This window comes from Citrus clementina, unplaced genomic scaffold (assembly GCF_000493195.1).
Source record: "Citrus clementina cultivar Clemenules unplaced genomic scaffold, Citrus_clementina_v1.0 scaffold_4, whole genome shotgun sequence".
NCBI classification, from domain to species: domain Eukaryota; kingdom Viridiplantae; phylum Streptophyta; class Magnoliopsida; order Sapindales; family Rutaceae; genus Citrus; species Citrus x clementina.
In genome coordinates this window covers 24739827-24756388 of record NW_006262274.1, presented here as the reverse complement: position 1 = coordinate 24756388, position 16562 = coordinate 24739827, and the positions used below count along the sequence as shown (strand labels likewise).

Here is a 16562-nt window from a genome sequence, read left to right as displayed (position 1 = left end):
TTAATTAGTCTGAATTCTGAATATGTTTGAATGTCTGAATCTGAATAATATGTTTGTTTTTTCGTTTGAATCTCGAAAAATAAATATTAAGTTGTTTATTTTTTTTCAACTTAAAAAGCTGAAAATATGTACTTTTACATTTGCATCCTTATTAAATTTGAATGTCAAATAAATAATATATTAAATACCACAATATTTTAACATTTATAAATAAAATTATATTCAAGTGAATACATAATTATTTTAGAATTTTAATATATAAAATACCATAAATTTTAAATTTTATCGTATATAATATAAGAAAGAAAAAACAGATATTTTTTTATGTGGAGTAAATATCTATGGGTGAGTTTTGGGATAGACATAAAAAATAAATTATAAAACATTGATATTTTTTACATTAGCAAGTAATTGACTTAATTCAGATTTCTCCATTAAGTAAAAAACTAAAAAAATTAGCTTATTTTATTAAGTAAAATTATCTAAGAAGTCTCATTAAGTTATAAAAACAAACAACTATAATTAACTTAATTAATTAAGTTAAGTCACTTTAAGTCATTAAGTTAAAAAACAAACGTCACCTTAGTGTCTTACAAGTTTGAAATTGACGATTGCCTTAAAACGGTGAAGTATGAACAAACATTTAGAGTTGGATATGTTATCTCAAGGATTAATTGTAGGGTTGGTAATTTATCGGGTCAGGGTCGGGTCAGGCCAAGCTTGAGCCCGACCCTATAACACAACTAAAGAGCCCTAACTCTACAAAAAGTCTTATTGTTTCACCTTCGGGTCGGGCCTGACCCGACTCTAAAAGGGTCAGGGTCGAGCTCTGAAAAAGTATGAGCCCTACCAATTTTTTTTATATTTAAATAATTTAAATTTAAATTCCCTAATATGTTAAAATTTTAAAAAAAATTGAAACTTATTTAAGGTAACATAAATATAAAAATTGCTCTACTCAACATCTTAACCATAAATTATATAAATAACCAAATATAAATAAAAAGTTCATCAATTAACACAAAATTTAATTCCACAATCTAACCAAAGAGTTCATCAATTTAACAAATAAAATAAAAACACACAACTCAATACCATAAGTCCACAATTTAAACAATGAGTTCATTGGTTTAATAAAAGCTACAATTCATAACCCAACATTAAAAAAAAAAATACTCCAAAATTTGCTGGCCACATTCTTCTTCATCCACAAATTCTTTTCCGGTAAAAATTTCACTTTCAAGAATTTTACCTATAAAAAAAAAGTTTGAAAACAATTTAAGTATATAAAATTGTTACTAAATTAGGGTCAGGGTCGGGTCGGGTCAGTTCAGATTATATAAAGCCCTAACCCTAGCCCTAATTTAATAAGACCTTTATTTTTTAAATCATAGCCCTATTTTTTACCCTTAAATTTAGGACAAAACCCTCAAAATTAGGATCGAGCTAATCGAGCCAAAAATCATATCGGACTTTTTCGCCATCCCTAATTAATTGTATCAAACACGAATGACATATTCGATTATTTTATAATTTGCTTCTTTTAGAATCTCTTCGCCATCAACATTAAATTTTTTTCTCTCTCACACGAGTCAAAATTAAGTTGTGTAAGCTATAATTGTCGGCCACAGCACAAATATTCAGAAAATTCATGTGCTGCCTATGTATAATTGGTTGGTTAGGTCCATTTCCAATGACCAAGATCTTATTAAACACCTTCTTGATTACAACTGTGGTGGTTTGAATACACATTTTGTCTTTCAAGAAAAAAAAAAAATATCAGTGTGAACATTAATTTAAAATCTTAAACCCCATTACTTTGTTTTAACAAGGTCAATTGCGTTATTTTCTCAATTATGTTATTAATCAGGTTACGATCAAATATTTAGTCATTGAATTTGAATTTATTAGACCCTCCATGCTAGCTCTTGTGGCCGATGACCAACTTTTGCTTTGCTTTTACTTCAATTGAAAAGCATTTGCTCAGTTGCTTGAAAACTTATTTTTATTGTAGTGTCAATGTGTGTGACAGATACTTCTTGGCAGTTCACAATGACCATACAAAATTTAGTGCCCACTAGTTAATGCTTTTTTGGTCCCAAATTTCTTTCTGCTGTTGAATTTTAGTAGTTCTTCTCTATTGTTGTAATCAAGAAGGTGGCCACTAGTCAATGTCATAAAGTGTTTTCATCATTTGAATTTTAGCGACATCTATTAATTGTTCTCAAAGACTATACAAAAACTTACAATGGGAATTTTTTAGTATGAAGATAATGAGGGGATTTGTATGTAATTAGTAGTTCTTCTCTATTGCAATTTGACATTTTCACCTCATAATTTACACCGCAGTTTGTTCAAAATCAAGGATAGAGGCAGCCTAGGTCAACTAGGGTTGATTAAAAAAAAAATCCCTTAAATTGTATTCATTTTTTTTTAAGTCTTTGTTCCCTTGAACTTGTTAATATGTTCCCATAAGTTGATATTGTGACCCTTTAAAGTGTATTTATTGTAGAATTCTGATATGGAGTTGTGATATTTGATCCTCATTATATTTCATCAGCCCCTACTAATAATTTTTATCCTAATATTTATTTATCTTTGTATGAAATGACTTAAAAGATTAAATAACCTTTAATCATTTAATGTACTCACACGATAATTTCTATTAATATATAATTTAGCTTATCCAATTTCTTAAACCCCAATTTCTTTTAACTTTTCAAGTTATTATCTCTTTCCAAATATTGTCTATTTTATTTTTGTAATCATAGAAGAAATTAATTTACAATACTCAATCGAGGATGATGAAGAAGTATTAGATCTTTTTTTTTTAATGGTTATAAAAGTGGTGGATAAAACCTTTAAAAAGAAAGAGAGAGATTATAGTGATTATGGATTTTTTTTAAATAGATTTTATAATGGGTGTTGGGAAAAAAAGATAAAAATTATAATAAGAGTAAATTCAGGATTAGGTGGGATATCTTGAGAGATAAATAATAATTTAAAATTTTTAATAGGGTTAACTGAAAAGTTGGAGCTGGTGCCATATGTTGAGGGGCTAAAAAATCACTACTCCATGTGGATAAAGATGTTACATTTAGGCCCTTTAAAAGGTGGGTTGGGCTAAATCATGGACTCAGAGCCCATTTTATTTGTTGAAGTCCAAATGGGCATCATGCAGCTGAACATAGCATTTTTTCAGCGGCCAAATCTTCATGACGTTGATGAGGGAGCAACATCATGAATATACAATTCAAAAGGTGTCGTTTATATTTGATTCTTGGGAACATGAAATGTAACAGCTGGGATATTGCTCTTGAGCAGACTTAAAATTTAATGCTGGAATGCTCTGCATGTAAATGAAATGTTAATGATTTGATGTAGGAGTAAAATGCATGTTATGCAACCGTTAAAACCGTTCAGATTGTTATTCCTCAATACACAAAAACTTCCAAATATCAAGCCAACAAATTTAAGTAATTAATCAACCACAATGCAAGATCATCTATCTGAAGGCGCTTTGTCGATCCCAGTTCAGCAATGAGCATTTTGAATCAAAGCTGAGGTCCTTTGCCGTCCTGCTTGATTTAATAGGACCTGGAACATTCTTCAAGCTTGGAGACCTTTGCTGATATGCACTAGGCCTGCCAATGTTACTATAACTTGGCACTTCACTTGTAAGCGAAGACATCAAAGACAGCTTTTTCTTGCAAGGCGAATAGCTTTCAGAATAAGAATCAAATGTTCCAGGTCTTATCTTTGGTGAGCTCATTGATCTTGCTTTTGCCTTGGCCGATTCTGTTGCGGCCATGTAAGTCGGAACAACAGGAGAGCTAGCAAAAGATTTTTCATCTCCAAGTGAATTTTGCTTCCTGTGAAGTGATCTTCTCGAAAATAATACCGGAGAATCCAATCCGTCAATGTGGTATTTTGTCTGCAGATTTTTCAATCTAAGTCCTTTCCCCCTATATTCTTCTCTAGGATTTCCATTTGAAGTTGTCCAAATTGAATCCAAATCTTCAAGTTCTTTACTTTTCCTGACTTGGGTATCAACCCATTGCTCTAACCAATATCTCCATCTTCCATTAACCTTGTTCTGTTCTGAATCAGCTGACTTCTACACAAATTTCCCTTCCTTCAGTGTAATTTTCAATATGCAAACCCAAAAGAAAACGAAGATGGACCAGCGTAAGAAGTTAAAATTAATTACCCGGTGGCTAAACGCATATTCCTTGATCCTCTCTCTTCTGATAGCAGCTTCTTTCTTGCTAAGAAACATCGCGTCTGCTTCCTGCTTTGTCAAAGTGCTGTCGTCCCACCTCCTTTGGCAGCTCGAGTCCATCTGAACATTCAAAAGCTTAAGCTACTAAGTGAGAGCTCAGCATCAGTGGTGCATCAACTTAATGATTTTTCCCATACTGACCTTAATTATCTTGTCTCTCAAAGTTTGCAGCTGTTTGTTTTCATCATAATGCCAACTGCCAGCCTTTTGGCATCTCTTCGCGCACACCTGTGACTGGATATTCACAATGGACTGCAAGCACTTGAGAGTAGTGAATGCTTGGCGTCTCACATTCCTGCCCCGGATAAGTGCTTGCAGCTTCACTATGCCCTTCAACGCCCTCAATGCCTTCCTGGCCTACAACACTCTCCCACATGAATTTGCCAAAGTGTGTAGTTTACGATAACTTAATCGACTGATTTAAGTAAGAAGCACTGACGATTGACAATTACGTAAAAGAGTGTGAATTTGCAAATGTATGCTGAAAGAAAAGGTCAAAAATTAAACAAAAAAACTTACAAGGTAACCTCGGAAAATAGATTGAATCCTTGTGGCTGCAAGTTGGCGGATCTCCTTCTCACATTGATGTGGTGATTGAGCAACATCCAATTTAATTTCAATTGATGAGTCTTCTTCTACCTGTCTTTCGCATCCATTGGTTGATTGAGGCGTTCCAGTAAGCCTTACAACCTCAGCTGCAACGTGGGCGGCTTTTATAGCGGAGGCAATGGCTACAGATACAGCATGCTTGTTCTGCTCTTCCTCTGCTTCAATCACAGCTGTTCTGTCATTCGACGGCAGTGGTGTCGCTGCCGCAATAGAGGCAAAGCTTTTGATCCTTAGCCTTCCAAAAATGCATCTCTCTCTCTTTTCCTTCTGTTGCTAATCACAACATCACTATCTTGTCCATGCAACTGAACATTGATTTGATTTGAAGAAAGAAAAAGAAAACATAACAAGTGAAAACAACTACCTTTTCAGGGTCTGAAATAAATAATCTCCTTACTAGACTGAACCAGCTGTTCTTCTTAGCCATATTGCAGAAACATTACTCGCTCGTTACACTTAAGAGGTTGTAAATGAACTTTGCTTATGTCCCATCAGAATACCAAAGCAGAATGCTTTATCTATATCATTGTAGAATGTGGAAATAACGCAGTCCAAAAACTTTACCCCTTTTCCTGAAATATAGTGTTGATTCAGTGACTGAAGCAAGAATCACAGGTTCACAAAGATCTACTTCTTTGGAAACTTTGTTTAAAAAAAGAAAATTATGGTTTCATGAATTTGAGAGGATTTGCGTTAATTTCAGATCAGCCATTGTTTATTGCAACAAATACCAAGACTGATAGTGATAAGGTTCCACCTCAGACTTTTTCGTGAACAACTGAAACCACTAACCCCAAAAAGATTGTTAAAAAGTCATAGGTCTGTGATGATAATCCAGCTGGTACTGGTAATGTTTCTAATATCATTTCAATAATTCATTCATACATACATATTTTTTTTCATCTTTTCTATGATGAGTTTCATCATCTTTTCAGCTTGTGGGCCTTTAACCAAAGCAAATGCATATAAAATATCATCAAGTATCCATTTTGTATTCATGAAGAGAAGAGAGAACTCAGAATTATGAAAAAAGGGAACATAAAAGTAAAATAAAATGCTGTTGAACTTCATGGGGCCTCCCGCACTTTTTCCCACCTTACTTTTTCTCAATTCCAACAGACATTTGAACATGTCTGTTGGGTGCGAAATTGCAACTCTACCCTCGACTGATAAAAATATAGCATGCAAGAGCATCCCATGACAAGTGATGAGGCCTCGACCGGAACCAATGATTCTTTTATGGGTGCCATTTTTTATTTTTAGCCAAACCGAACCGAACCGAACCGAACCGAACGTCAGATAGGTTCCACGTTTGAAGTGTGGATGCTAGAGTTGATGAGTGAGGGTGTATAAACATATCTATCTTTATCGAAAGAAACATTAAACTATTCCACAAAAAAATTAAAGTACACGAAGGAGAGAAAATATATGGGGGGCTATTATTATTGAGGAAAGTGGTGGGGGGTGTCAGAAATGTGGAAAATGATAAGAGAATGTGGAGATGAAAACAAAGCAGCCGTGCTTTGTAAGGGAGAACGACAGCTGTTGAATTGTCCTCATATATCATTGTACTGTACACGCTGATCAGATCACTGCATACACTTTCTTAGCTTCTTCGGGTAGATGGCCATTTCCTATATATTGAATGTTGCACAGATCATTTAGGAGTGCTATTGTTTTAACGCAACCATATTTGCGAAGGGCAAACCTCATTCAATTTGAAAGATGCAGCACAATCGACATATCCACGTTTCCCTGCAGGAACATCAAGAAGCAATTGCCTCAATGGGCACCAGCTGGAGCTGGATATATTAATTCATCAGTATGTTGAGATGAGTTTTCTGGTACAAGCCTTCATCTGAAGAGTAATTGACTTGTTGAGCAACATAACAAAATGATCAAGATATACATAAACTTACTCGACAGCCCCATGTCTCGTTCTAGTTCCTGCCGACTGTCCCACATGAAAACAAAACTATGTGGACCAAAACATTTAACAGCAATGTATTAAGAAGACAAAGAAAACAAAAAAATTTGAACTCATAAAAGTTATGCGAAATTATTAAAAAAATACTTAGATGAGATTCGCATGAAACCGTCAAATAAAAACTTGTCATATGAAAAATAAAATAAAAAAATTATAGGCCTTACCATTTTAAAATTAAATTACATACAAGTTTTGATTGACTAAATTACATCACATTAAGTTTGAACTTTGAAGGATGATGCATTTGGGATAAACGGAAGAAATACATAAGGCCGCCGTGGAATGATATGTCGTTTAACATGTTTACGACTTCATAAAAGCTTTTACTAGTAGGTGGGACGTGCTCGGGACGTCATGTCGGTTAATTGTCTTCAAAACCTCACTCGTCTTTAAATTGTGGAACAGGGGCCGTTGTCGCTTCAGCTTGCAAGTGATCAAACATGGGCCTAACTCAAGAGTCTCATTTGTAATTAGATATTTCTCTCGTGCAAAATTAAAATTTTAACTGTTCGATTCCTTTTTTCCTTTCGTTATTTTTACGGAGTCCTTTCTCGTACGAATCTAATTTTATGAATTAAATTAAAAAAAAAAAGTTTTAAGTTTCAATTTTTTTTTGGCGCATAGAACTGCGATGGGTAATTGGAGAAATCGACCCCATCGTAGATTTTTCTATCGACAGAGATCGCCAAAGACGCCTCCTTTATATTCATTTGACAATGAGCCTTCTTCTTCAGGTATATCGCTTTTTAATTAATGTAAATTTTCTAGATTTGGTCTTTCTTCTTGTTTGTTTTTCTTGTGTTGGGTTGTTTAGAAGTGTTGTTATATTGATATTCCTTGATGGGTTTAAGGTAAGATTGATGATTGCGTCGGTAGTTTTTGTGAAATTTGTTTGCAAAGATTGGAAATTTTGAAATCAATATGGGATTGAATTCGGGGAATAGATTGGATGATAAAGAAAAGAAAACTAATTGCATTGTTCAAAGAGTGAATAGAATTCAAATTATGTAATTTTGATTGTCTTTATCCCATTGTAGGGTTGGTTTGTTTCGTAGAATTGTAAGGGGCAACTGCTAATTACTGTACTTGTATGTTTTTCTAAGTTATTTGTGAAATGGACATTATTTGTGTGATTATTTGAAATAAATATCAGTGTAAATGTTGATTGGAAGTAGTATATAATAGTGTATTTTCATCTCAAGTTGTGTTGCCATGCAGTAATGTGTAAAATGTACTGGATTGATAGCACTAGCATTACTTCCATCTTTATCTCTGCATATTGTTATTTAAGCAATATACAAGTGTTGTTTGCTAGGTTTCTTCAACTTGATTAATGTTTGATTGTAAGAGAGTGTCTGGTGTCTTAAATGCCGTAAATTTTGGCTACGTGATCTGTTTTCATGATTGAATGTACTATATGGCTTAAAATCAATTGTCTCTTTTCTTTGGATGTTAATTGGGTGGAAGACCTAGCTTTACAGTTTCTTAAAGTGCATTGATGGCATTATATTCTGGATTGTCAGCAGTCACCCTTTTGCTTTGCATACATTTGGTGTGGTTTCTTATGCAAAATAGGTACAAAATTGGTGTGCAATTATGTTGATACTCGCTTTCTTCCTAATTTATCATGAAATGATAGTGAAGCCATGTTTATTTCATTCTTTTTCATTATGCTGGTCAGTTCCATTCTCTGTGTCTTTGTACAAGAAAGAGGCTTTATCATACCAACATTTTATGGGTGGCTAGATAATTAAATGGGAATTTTGTTTTTTGGGGTCCTTTATAGGATTTCTAAATAATAGGTGGCCATGCTATTCTCTTTTGCCTGTATGATCTTTATTTGCTTTTTCAACGATAATTTTTCTTTAGATTCTTGTTTCTTATGCATTTCTAACCTTAACAGGGTTTTGCAATGATGGGATACCTATATGGGAGAAGAAATTCTGTGCTTCAATTGGGAAGGTACCATGGCAGAAGATTGTGGATACTCAGAAGTTTATGTACAACGAGAGTGTACTAAATTGGGATGACTCAGCTGGCAAAGAAGCATTTCAAAATGCAAAAGAACGGTTTTGGGCACATATCAACGACTTCCCCTGTCACATATCTCTCCCTGATCCAGATATTTACATTGATGAAATAAACTGGAATGCTCATATTGATCCTGAACTGATTACGGACCTAGAATCTGTGTACTTTGCTCCTGATGATGGAGAAAAAGATCCTAAGGTTTGGCGTCGATTCAAAAGGTTGAGAAACTTAGCATCTATTCCCGAGAAAGAGTGCAATGGAAATTCTGTTAGTATTGTCCCTTGGGAGTGTACCAATAATAAGGAGGTTGATGGAGCTTTGAAGGGTAAAGCACAGAGCTGGAATCAGTGGGATAACAGTAATGGTGATTTGAGAAGTTCAAAAAAGGGTCACAATCCCTGGGAGAGCAGTTTTACTCAGGGAAATGATGTTGTAAAGGATAAAATACGGGGCTGGAAGCAGGGGGACGATAATAGTAATAGCAATGATGCAAAGAAATCAAACGATGATGATAATCCCTGGAAGCGTAGCTGTAGTCAGGGAAATGAACCAGTAAAGAAATGTACCGGGGGAAGTTATGGTGATAAATTATGGGGATTGAACCAGGGGGCAGATCATGGCAATCCTTGGGAGCGAAGCTGTCAGAGTGTTGACCCTGTAAAGGATAATAAAGGATGGGGTGATTCAGGGAATAATTCTGAGTGTTGGAGCCAGCAGAAGTCCTGGAAGCAGAATACAGGTGACAATCCTTGGAACCCCAACTTTTCAAAATGCACTAGGCCTCCTACAGATGTGGAATTGAGGGGCAATGCTTGGAATAGAGGATGGAGAGCTAATGGGGGTGATTCGAGGGGTTGGAAACCGTGGGTCAATCAAAATAATGGGCCAAAACGTTTGGAATTTGAAAGAAGTGGTGGAAATCGGGGAGCCTGGAGCAGGAGTTGCAGGAAGAGGGAAGGTTCTCATCTCAGTGGCTACAAGAGCTCCGGATACCAGCAGGATTATAATCAAACTGAAGAATTTTGGAGAAGCAAAAATACTAACAAGAGAATGCAGTTCTGCACTTGAGTAGTCACTAGTCACTATCCCGTGATGTGTATTAGGCATTTGTAACCCAGCTGATTATCATTGATGTAGTGACCCTCGTCTGTGGATGGCATTTTGTGAAGCTGATTCTGCAGAAATCATCAAGCTGTGTTTTTTTTGTTTTTTTCCATCTTTTGTTTTTTGTTTATTGCCCTTGATAGGGGCTAATTATGTGTGCAATTTTTTCACACCAGAACCGATAAAAATGTAAATAAAAACAAATGCCCTGTCACTCGTGGAAGTGTAGAGGGGAAGTCATACTATTCTGTTCCGCTTATATAAATTAATTGAGATCGAGAATGATGGTAGAACGCTTGAACATCTCGTACAAATTTGTAGAATTTATATGGCATGTAGTTTACTATTGCAGCATATAGAAAATAAGTTACTAAACTTTTACTTATGTATGACATGTCGTCCTTTTGTCCCTCGGCTGCTTGCTACTGTTCGAATATCAGCATTATTCTGGTCTCTAAAAACAAGGAGAGTTGGTTTAACCGGAAATGCCGCCACAAACCCCGCAACGACCGCCAAAACCCTACTTCTTCTACGGCCACCGCAAGCCTTCCCAAAATCGACCCACTGTCTATGGCGGCTTCTTCTCCAACCGTCAATCTCTCCGAAATCCAAACTCCACGTCTGAGCCCCACCAATCACAGCCATTCAATGTCCAAAAATGGGACCCACACTACCTCCCCAGTCAAAAAACTCAATCTCCACCGTCCGATCCCAAAACCTTTCAACTCCAACGCCACCTCTCACCCATTGCCCGCTTCATTACCGACGCCTTCCACAAGAACCAATTCCATTGGGGCCCGCGGGTCGTGACCGAGCTCAGCAAACTCCGCCGCGTCACTCCCGACCTCGTGGCAGAGGTGCTAAAAGTCGAAAATAACCCTACACTCGCCTCCAAGTTCTTCCACTGGGCGGGTAAACAGAAGGGATATAAGCATAACTTCGCTTCGTACAACGCTTTGGCTTACTGCTTGTCTCGGAACAACTTGTTTCGTGCAGCTGATCAAGTCCCCGAGCTGATGGACTCGCAAGGTAAGCCACCGACTGAGAAGCAGTTTGAGATTTTAATTAGAATGCATGCTGATTGTAACAGAGGACTCAGAGTATTTCATGTGTATCAAAAAATGAAAAAATTTGGAATTCTGCCCAGGGTTTTTTTGTATAATAAAATCATGGATGCATTAGTTAAGACAAATTGTTTAGACTTAGCATTATCGGTTTACGAGGAATTTAAAGGACATGGGTTGGTTGAGGAGAGTGTTACTTACATGATTTTGATTAAGGGACTTTGCAAGGCAGGGCGGATTGCGGAAATGTTAGAGATTTTGGAGAAAATGAGGAGGAATCTGTGTAAACCTGATGTCTTTGCATACACTGCGATGATTAGGGTGTTGGCTGCGGAGAGAAATTTGGATGCATGTTTGCGTGTGTGGGAGGAAATGAAGAAAGATTTGGTTGAGGCGGATGTGATGGCATATGTGACATTGATTATGGGGTTGTGTAAAGGAGGGAGGGTGGTGAGAGGGTACAAGTTGTTTAGGGAAATGAAGGAGAATGGGATTTTGATTGACAGAGCAATTTATGGAGTTTTGATTGAAGGGCTTGTGGGAGAGGGAAAGGTCGGGAAGGCTTGTGATTTGTTGAAGGATTTGGTTGATTCAGGGTATAGGGCAGATTTGGGGATATATAATTCAATCATTGGAGGATTGTGTAGGGTGAAGCAGTTTGATAAAGCTTATAAGCTCTTTGAAGTTACAGTTCAAGATGATCTTGCCCCGGACTTTTCGACTGTGAATCCATTGTTGGTTTGTTGTGCAGAAATGGGGAGGATGGATAACTTCTTTAAGTTGCTTGCTCAAACGGAGAAGTTGAAGTTTTCTGTAGCTGCTGATCTTGAAAAGTTTTTTGAGTTTCTGGTTGGAAAGGAGGAAAGGATAATGATGGCTTTGGATGTGTTTGAAGAGTTAAAAGGGAAAGGTTATAGCAGTGTTCCAATTTACAATATACTTATGGGGGCTCTCCTTGAGATAGGGGAGGTGAAGAAAGCATTATATCTCTTTGGCGAGATGAGGGGTTTGAATTTGGAGGTCAATTCTTTGTCTTTTAGTATTGCAATACAGTGCCACGTTGAAAGTGGGGAAATCCTGGAGGCATGTGAATGTCATAACAAGATAATTGAGATGTATCAGGTTCCTTCTGTTGCTGCATATAATTGTCTAACTAAAGGCCTCTGCAAAATTGGAGAGATTGATGCAGCGATGATGCTAGTTCGTGATTGCTTAGGGAATGTTGCAAGTGGGCCCACAGAATTTAAGTACGCACTTACAATTCTCCATGTTTGTAGATCCGGTGAAGCAGAGAAGATAATAGAAGTGCTAAATGAGATGACGCAAGAGGGTTGCCCTCCCAATGAAGTTATATGTTCTGCCATTATCTCTGGTATGTGCAAGCATGGGACATTGGAAGAGGCAAGGAAAGTTTTTACAAATTTGGGAGAACGCAAACTTCTAACGGAAGCCAATACAATTGTGTATGATGAGATATTAATTGAACATATGAAGAAAAAGACAGCAGACTTAGTGCTGTCAGGATTGAAGTTTTTCGGTTTGGAATCCAAGTTGAAAGCAAAGGGTTGTAAACTGCTCTCAAGTTGAAAACGTGAAGCCAGGTACACTAATTTAAATATTTCTACAGTTTGATTTGCTGCTAATCTTACTTTCACCTATGACTGTACCGACTTCCAAGTTGATTGCAATGAACACAAGCTGATGTATGGTATTTTCTGGTTTCCCCTTTGGCATGTGTTGATTTCGAAAATTCAAGGTTGCAAACTTAATACTATATGACAATTCTATTCTGAGAGAGAATCAACACAGAAGGCAGCAGGATTTAGAAGCCAGGTACTGGTTCATAATTTTCTTTGCTGCTACCATAACTCACTCGGCATAATTTTCTTCAAGTTAAAACCTTATTGCCTGCTTCGGGGTGGGAGATATTCCTGAATATCAATATTCAATCTTGGTTGATTGATTGACATGGTCTGATGACTTGATACGGAGCAGAAGAAAATTTAGAGGTTGTCAGAGGTTTCTGCAGCTGAGCCTGGGCCGATATGGCGGTTAAAGATAGATAATTGAGGAATTAATTCATTACCACATTCTTTTTGGTTGTCTCTTCAGAGGCACCTTGAAATTAGAGAGTGTTGCTGTGTAAAGTTATTGATAAATAAATAATTGCTTACAAATTTGTTGTAGAATTCAATTGATTGTGTCGTTAGTTAACTAATAAGATTAAGATTCTGGTCTGGCATACAAGATTAGAACTAAAAAGTAGAAACTTTAGTTAAAAAAGGGGCAAAAAAAGTAATAATAACAATAATATTTTAATCGATGAAATAAATTTTTTTGTTGAAATTAGGAGGATTGACTACAGAAAAATGAAAGGCCACTAAACTTCCCTCTTGGGCCGGTTTCGAGTACGTGGAAGCGCAGGTTCCAGTAATTTCTCCTCCAAGAGAACTTGATCGTCGTCGTCGTCCTCCTCCTCCTCTTCATATTCATCATACTGCTGTTCTTCTTGATCCTTCATTGCTTCATTGATTATAAGCTGCTCCATCATCATCAAATCAAAAAGCGTCGACAGTTATTAATTGATAACATGTAAAATAGAAAGGAAAAGATATGCCTACCTCCTCAAGATATTGTCGCTCAAGCTTATCGTCGAGTTTAAGGGAAGCGAAAACAGTGAGGGCCAGCAAAGATAAAGGGAGCACGAAAGCGAACACGTAGCTGCTACTGCTGGCTCCCGCTCGTGTCACCACCTTCAAGTTCGACCCTCTGCTGCTACTACTATCACGATTGAAGAATTGCACGTGCGATGTGCCGAATGAGGCACCTTTGCCTTTGGGGGCCGCCGCCGCCGTGCCGAGTGCCCGAGCGGGAGTGGCGAAAATTGAGTTGAACATGAGCAGACTCCCCATGAAGCAGCCTCTGGAAGGATTGAATATCTTCTTTAATTTCTTTCTCGATTCTTAGTTACTACTACTTACCGTTGAGATTTTTTCAATTATTCCTCTTCTTCCTTTTTTTTTTTTTTTTTTCCCTTTTATCTTTTCTTTTTTTCTCCAAAAATAAGATTTAAAAAAAAAAAAAGCGTCTTCTTTTTAATTATCCATTCCGAGCGAAATAAGAACAAACGGTTGTATGCCTTTAAACAGTGAAAAGAAGCTTTAGTTCATTTATCGTACCCCACACTTTGTAGGTCCCTCTACTTTCTAGGTTGCTTTTGGAAATATAAATCTTATTTCGTCTGGGCAAATAATCCATTATTTCCTTTAATAACAATAATAACGTAACATACGAGTGATAGAAGCAAGGTAATGACCATTTAACACTCGACATCGCCTGCCTTTCTGAAGATCATGATTTGGCCATCATCTCTCTTCTGAACTTCAACTTTTGCTTCAGAAACAGCATGAACAAAAGAGATAATAGTAATAATCGGTGGTTTATTGTATCGTTCACAGTGCAAATAATAATATAAGAACTCGGCAAGTCTGCCATGTTAATGCTTCAACAGTAGCATCCGTAGTATGGGGCTCATGCTTCAGATCTTCTTTTAGTAACAAGAGATGGTCCGTCACGAAACATGATAAAGCACCTGTAAGTAATGTTTTCTTCTCATTTCATTGGCAATGCAATTAAGAGGATTCACGGTTTACTTTACTGATTATTGTTTTAATTAGGAAAGACAAGCAGCCCGATCATGAAAGATCAAAAGCAAATTTGGGAAGATCAAAGGCAAACTTGGAAAAGGAAACAAGGTCACGCTTCCCACAAAACAAAGCGATGACAAATCTGATCTGTGTTATATATATATATATATATACATATAGCACAGCCACGTTGCCAAATTCTCATGGACAAAGAATATATTAGCTACAGCCTTTTCGTTTCTACAAAATTAACCACAATAAGAAACGAAATCCCCCTTCAACTGTATAACTGTGGTTTCTATACATTAGAACTGCAGATCAATTCTTATGGTTACAACATCATCGGTGTGCCCAAAATAGATATATAACCAAGAAATTTCTTGTAAAAATGTCCACCCGCGCTTGGCAAAAGATCGGGAATAACTAATTGAATGATAGAAGGATATTGCTAGAAGTACCCGCGAACTCTTTCTTTTTTTCATCTCCTGATTCCTCCCTTCGAAGCAAATTTAGTCATAAATGGCTACCCTTCTGGGCAGGAAGGAGAAAGAGGAAGCAGTCATGCCAGGTAAACTATTGCGCTTCTATCACAAGATGCTCATAATTTATTCCTGGGGGAGGCAATGGTGGAACAGCCTCTTCATAAAACTCGGCTCCAATATCCAAGACCTTCCTGTCTTTGCTTCGAACAACCTTTCTTGAGGGAAGGGACTCAGAAGCAGCAGCTCTTGAGGAGTTACTACTTTGAATGGATGCTAAAAACTTCTCTTTTGAAAGAGTTTTCTGGGCAGATGCAATAACGGAGCTGAAAACGCCCGACTCCCTTAAACCTTGTATTATGACCTGATTTGAACCCCCAAAAAAAAAAAAAAAGAATCTTTATCATTTCAAGATACAAATGTCTATGCCATTTTATTATCACTTTAATCTCAATTTCACCCCTCTGCCTTAATCATTTTTGCATTATCTTCCCCCTCTTAGTATTATTTAAAAGACACCATTAATCCATTATCCTGCTTACCATGGGAGAATATATGCGCGTTAGAATACCCTTCCTAAGGAGTTTCATTTTTAGGTCCTTGTCGCCCCACACAACATGTTCATTGTACCTAGAACAGAAACAAAGGCCAAACAGTTGGTTACTAATCAAATTAGAACAGTAAAAGACAAAGAAAAGCATATGCCAGATCTTCAATCACTTACGGCATTTGAATTCATTGGAACAAACAAATTTAAACTGAAACAAAATGTAAAGATGGGGAAGAGATATAATTAGTTTCAGCATTTTAAGTATTTACCAATTTAGCATTTCCTCCTCGGTTGCAGTTGAAGCAATTATGAAAGCCTGCAATGCATATAAAGTTTACTTAAGGGAAGAGTTCTCATAATGCACAAAAAATTAAAACAAGCCCCAGAGCTTGTCATTAGAAGAAACGAAAAGGAAAAAAATAAAAAGATAAAAGAAACATAAACAACATGCAAAAATAGAAGGCACCGAACTCACCGATCTATCAAATTCAAGCATGAAGCATCTTTTGACATCCTCCTTTGTAGGCTTGCAGCCACATCGATCACGTCTCGAGGTCAGGTCTGAAAATTTCGCATATGTATAATGTAGAACAGCAGCCTCATCCAATTTGACCTCACTGACAACAATAGGAGATAATGTTATTGTTGTAAACAAGACAGAGTTAAAAGAACCTACCCCCCCCCCCCCCCCCAAAAAAAAAAAAAAATGTTTTAAAACAAAAAAAAAACCCAATTTTCTTGAAAAAAGGGGGGGCCCCAAGAAAAAGGGGGGGGGAAAAAAAACCCTTGGAAAAAATCCCATCCGAAAA

General features: G+C 36.7%; 5 protein-coding genes across 7 annotated transcripts in view; 2 read left to right on the top strand and 3 right to left on the bottom strand.

The window, feature by feature from the left end:
• Nucleotides 1–3268: 3268 nt before the first annotated feature.
• Nucleotides 3269–5626, bottom strand: LOC18045062 (protein IQ-DOMAIN 14). Of its 2 annotated transcripts, none has more exons than XM_006438845.2 (5): nucleotides 5256–5626; nucleotides 4802–5158; nucleotides 4424–4639; nucleotides 4211–4342; nucleotides 3269–4117 (listed from the first exon to the last, which is right to left on the bottom strand). In XM_006438845.2, exons 1-5 carry the CDS (start codon nucleotides 5316–5318, stop codon nucleotides 3506–3508), a joined length of 1380 nt encoding a protein of 459 aa, XP_006438908.1. In that variant the 5' UTR covers nucleotides 5319–5626; the 3' UTR covers nucleotides 3269–3505. The 2 variants fall into 2 exon arrangements, with proteins under 2 accessions (XP_006438908.1, XP_024042188.1); XM_024186420.1 differs by having other exon boundaries at nucleotides 4802–5155.
• Nucleotides 5627–7319: 1693 nt separating this feature from the next.
• On the top strand, nucleotides 7320–10327 carry LOC18045061. Its single transcript, XM_006438844.2, has 2 exons — nucleotides 7320–7612; nucleotides 8782–10327. The coding sequence occupies exons 1-2, from the start codon at nucleotides 7510–7512 to the stop codon at nucleotides 9975–9977; spliced, it is 1299 nt and encodes a 432-aa protein (XP_006438907.1). The 5' UTR covers nucleotides 7320–7509; the 3' UTR covers nucleotides 9978–10327.
• Nucleotides 10328–10344: 17 nt separating this feature from the next.
• On the top strand, nucleotides 10345–13514 carry LOC18045060 (pentatricopeptide repeat-containing protein At4g20740). Of its 2 annotated transcripts, XR_002906098.1 has the most exons (3): nucleotides 10345–12678; nucleotides 12834–12910; nucleotides 13428–13514. XR_002906098.1 is itself a non-coding variant. In XM_006438843.2 (2 exons), the coding sequence occupies exon 1, from the start codon at nucleotides 10499–10501 to the stop codon at nucleotides 12662–12664; it is 2166 nt and encodes a 721-aa protein (XP_006438906.1). In that variant the 5' UTR covers nucleotides 10345–10498; the 3' UTR covers nucleotides 12665–12678; nucleotides 12834–13188. The 2 variants fall into 2 exon arrangements, 1 of the variants encoding a protein (XP_006438906.1); XM_006438843.2 differs by lacking the exon at nucleotides 13428–13514 and having other exon boundaries at nucleotides 12834–13188.
• LOC18045059 lies at nucleotides 13372–14106 on the bottom strand. The gene is made up of 2 exons (XM_006438842.2): nucleotides 13699–14106; nucleotides 13372–13616 (listed from the first exon to the last, which is right to left on the bottom strand). Exons 1-2 carry the CDS (start codon nucleotides 13987–13989, stop codon nucleotides 13458–13460), a joined length of 450 nt encoding a protein of 149 aa, XP_006438905.1. The 5' UTR covers nucleotides 13990–14106; the 3' UTR covers nucleotides 13372–13457.
• An 880-nt stretch (nucleotides 14107–14986) lies between these two features.
• Nucleotides 14987–16562, bottom strand: part of LOC18045057 (glycosyltransferase-like KOBITO 1) — a 4605-nt gene continuing 3029 nt past the window's right edge. The window contains exons 8-11 of the mRNA XM_006438838.2: nucleotides 16229–16370; nucleotides 16023–16069; nucleotides 15746–15833; nucleotides 14987–15567 (exon numbers count right to left, since the gene is read on the bottom strand). Coding sequence (XP_006438901.2) covers nucleotides 15298–15567; nucleotides 15746–15833; nucleotides 16023–16069; nucleotides 16229–16370 — 547 coding nt within the window. The 3' untranslated portion in view covers nucleotides 14987–15297. The remainder of the gene's footprint in view (nucleotides 15568–15745; nucleotides 15834–16022; nucleotides 16070–16228; nucleotides 16371–16562) is intronic.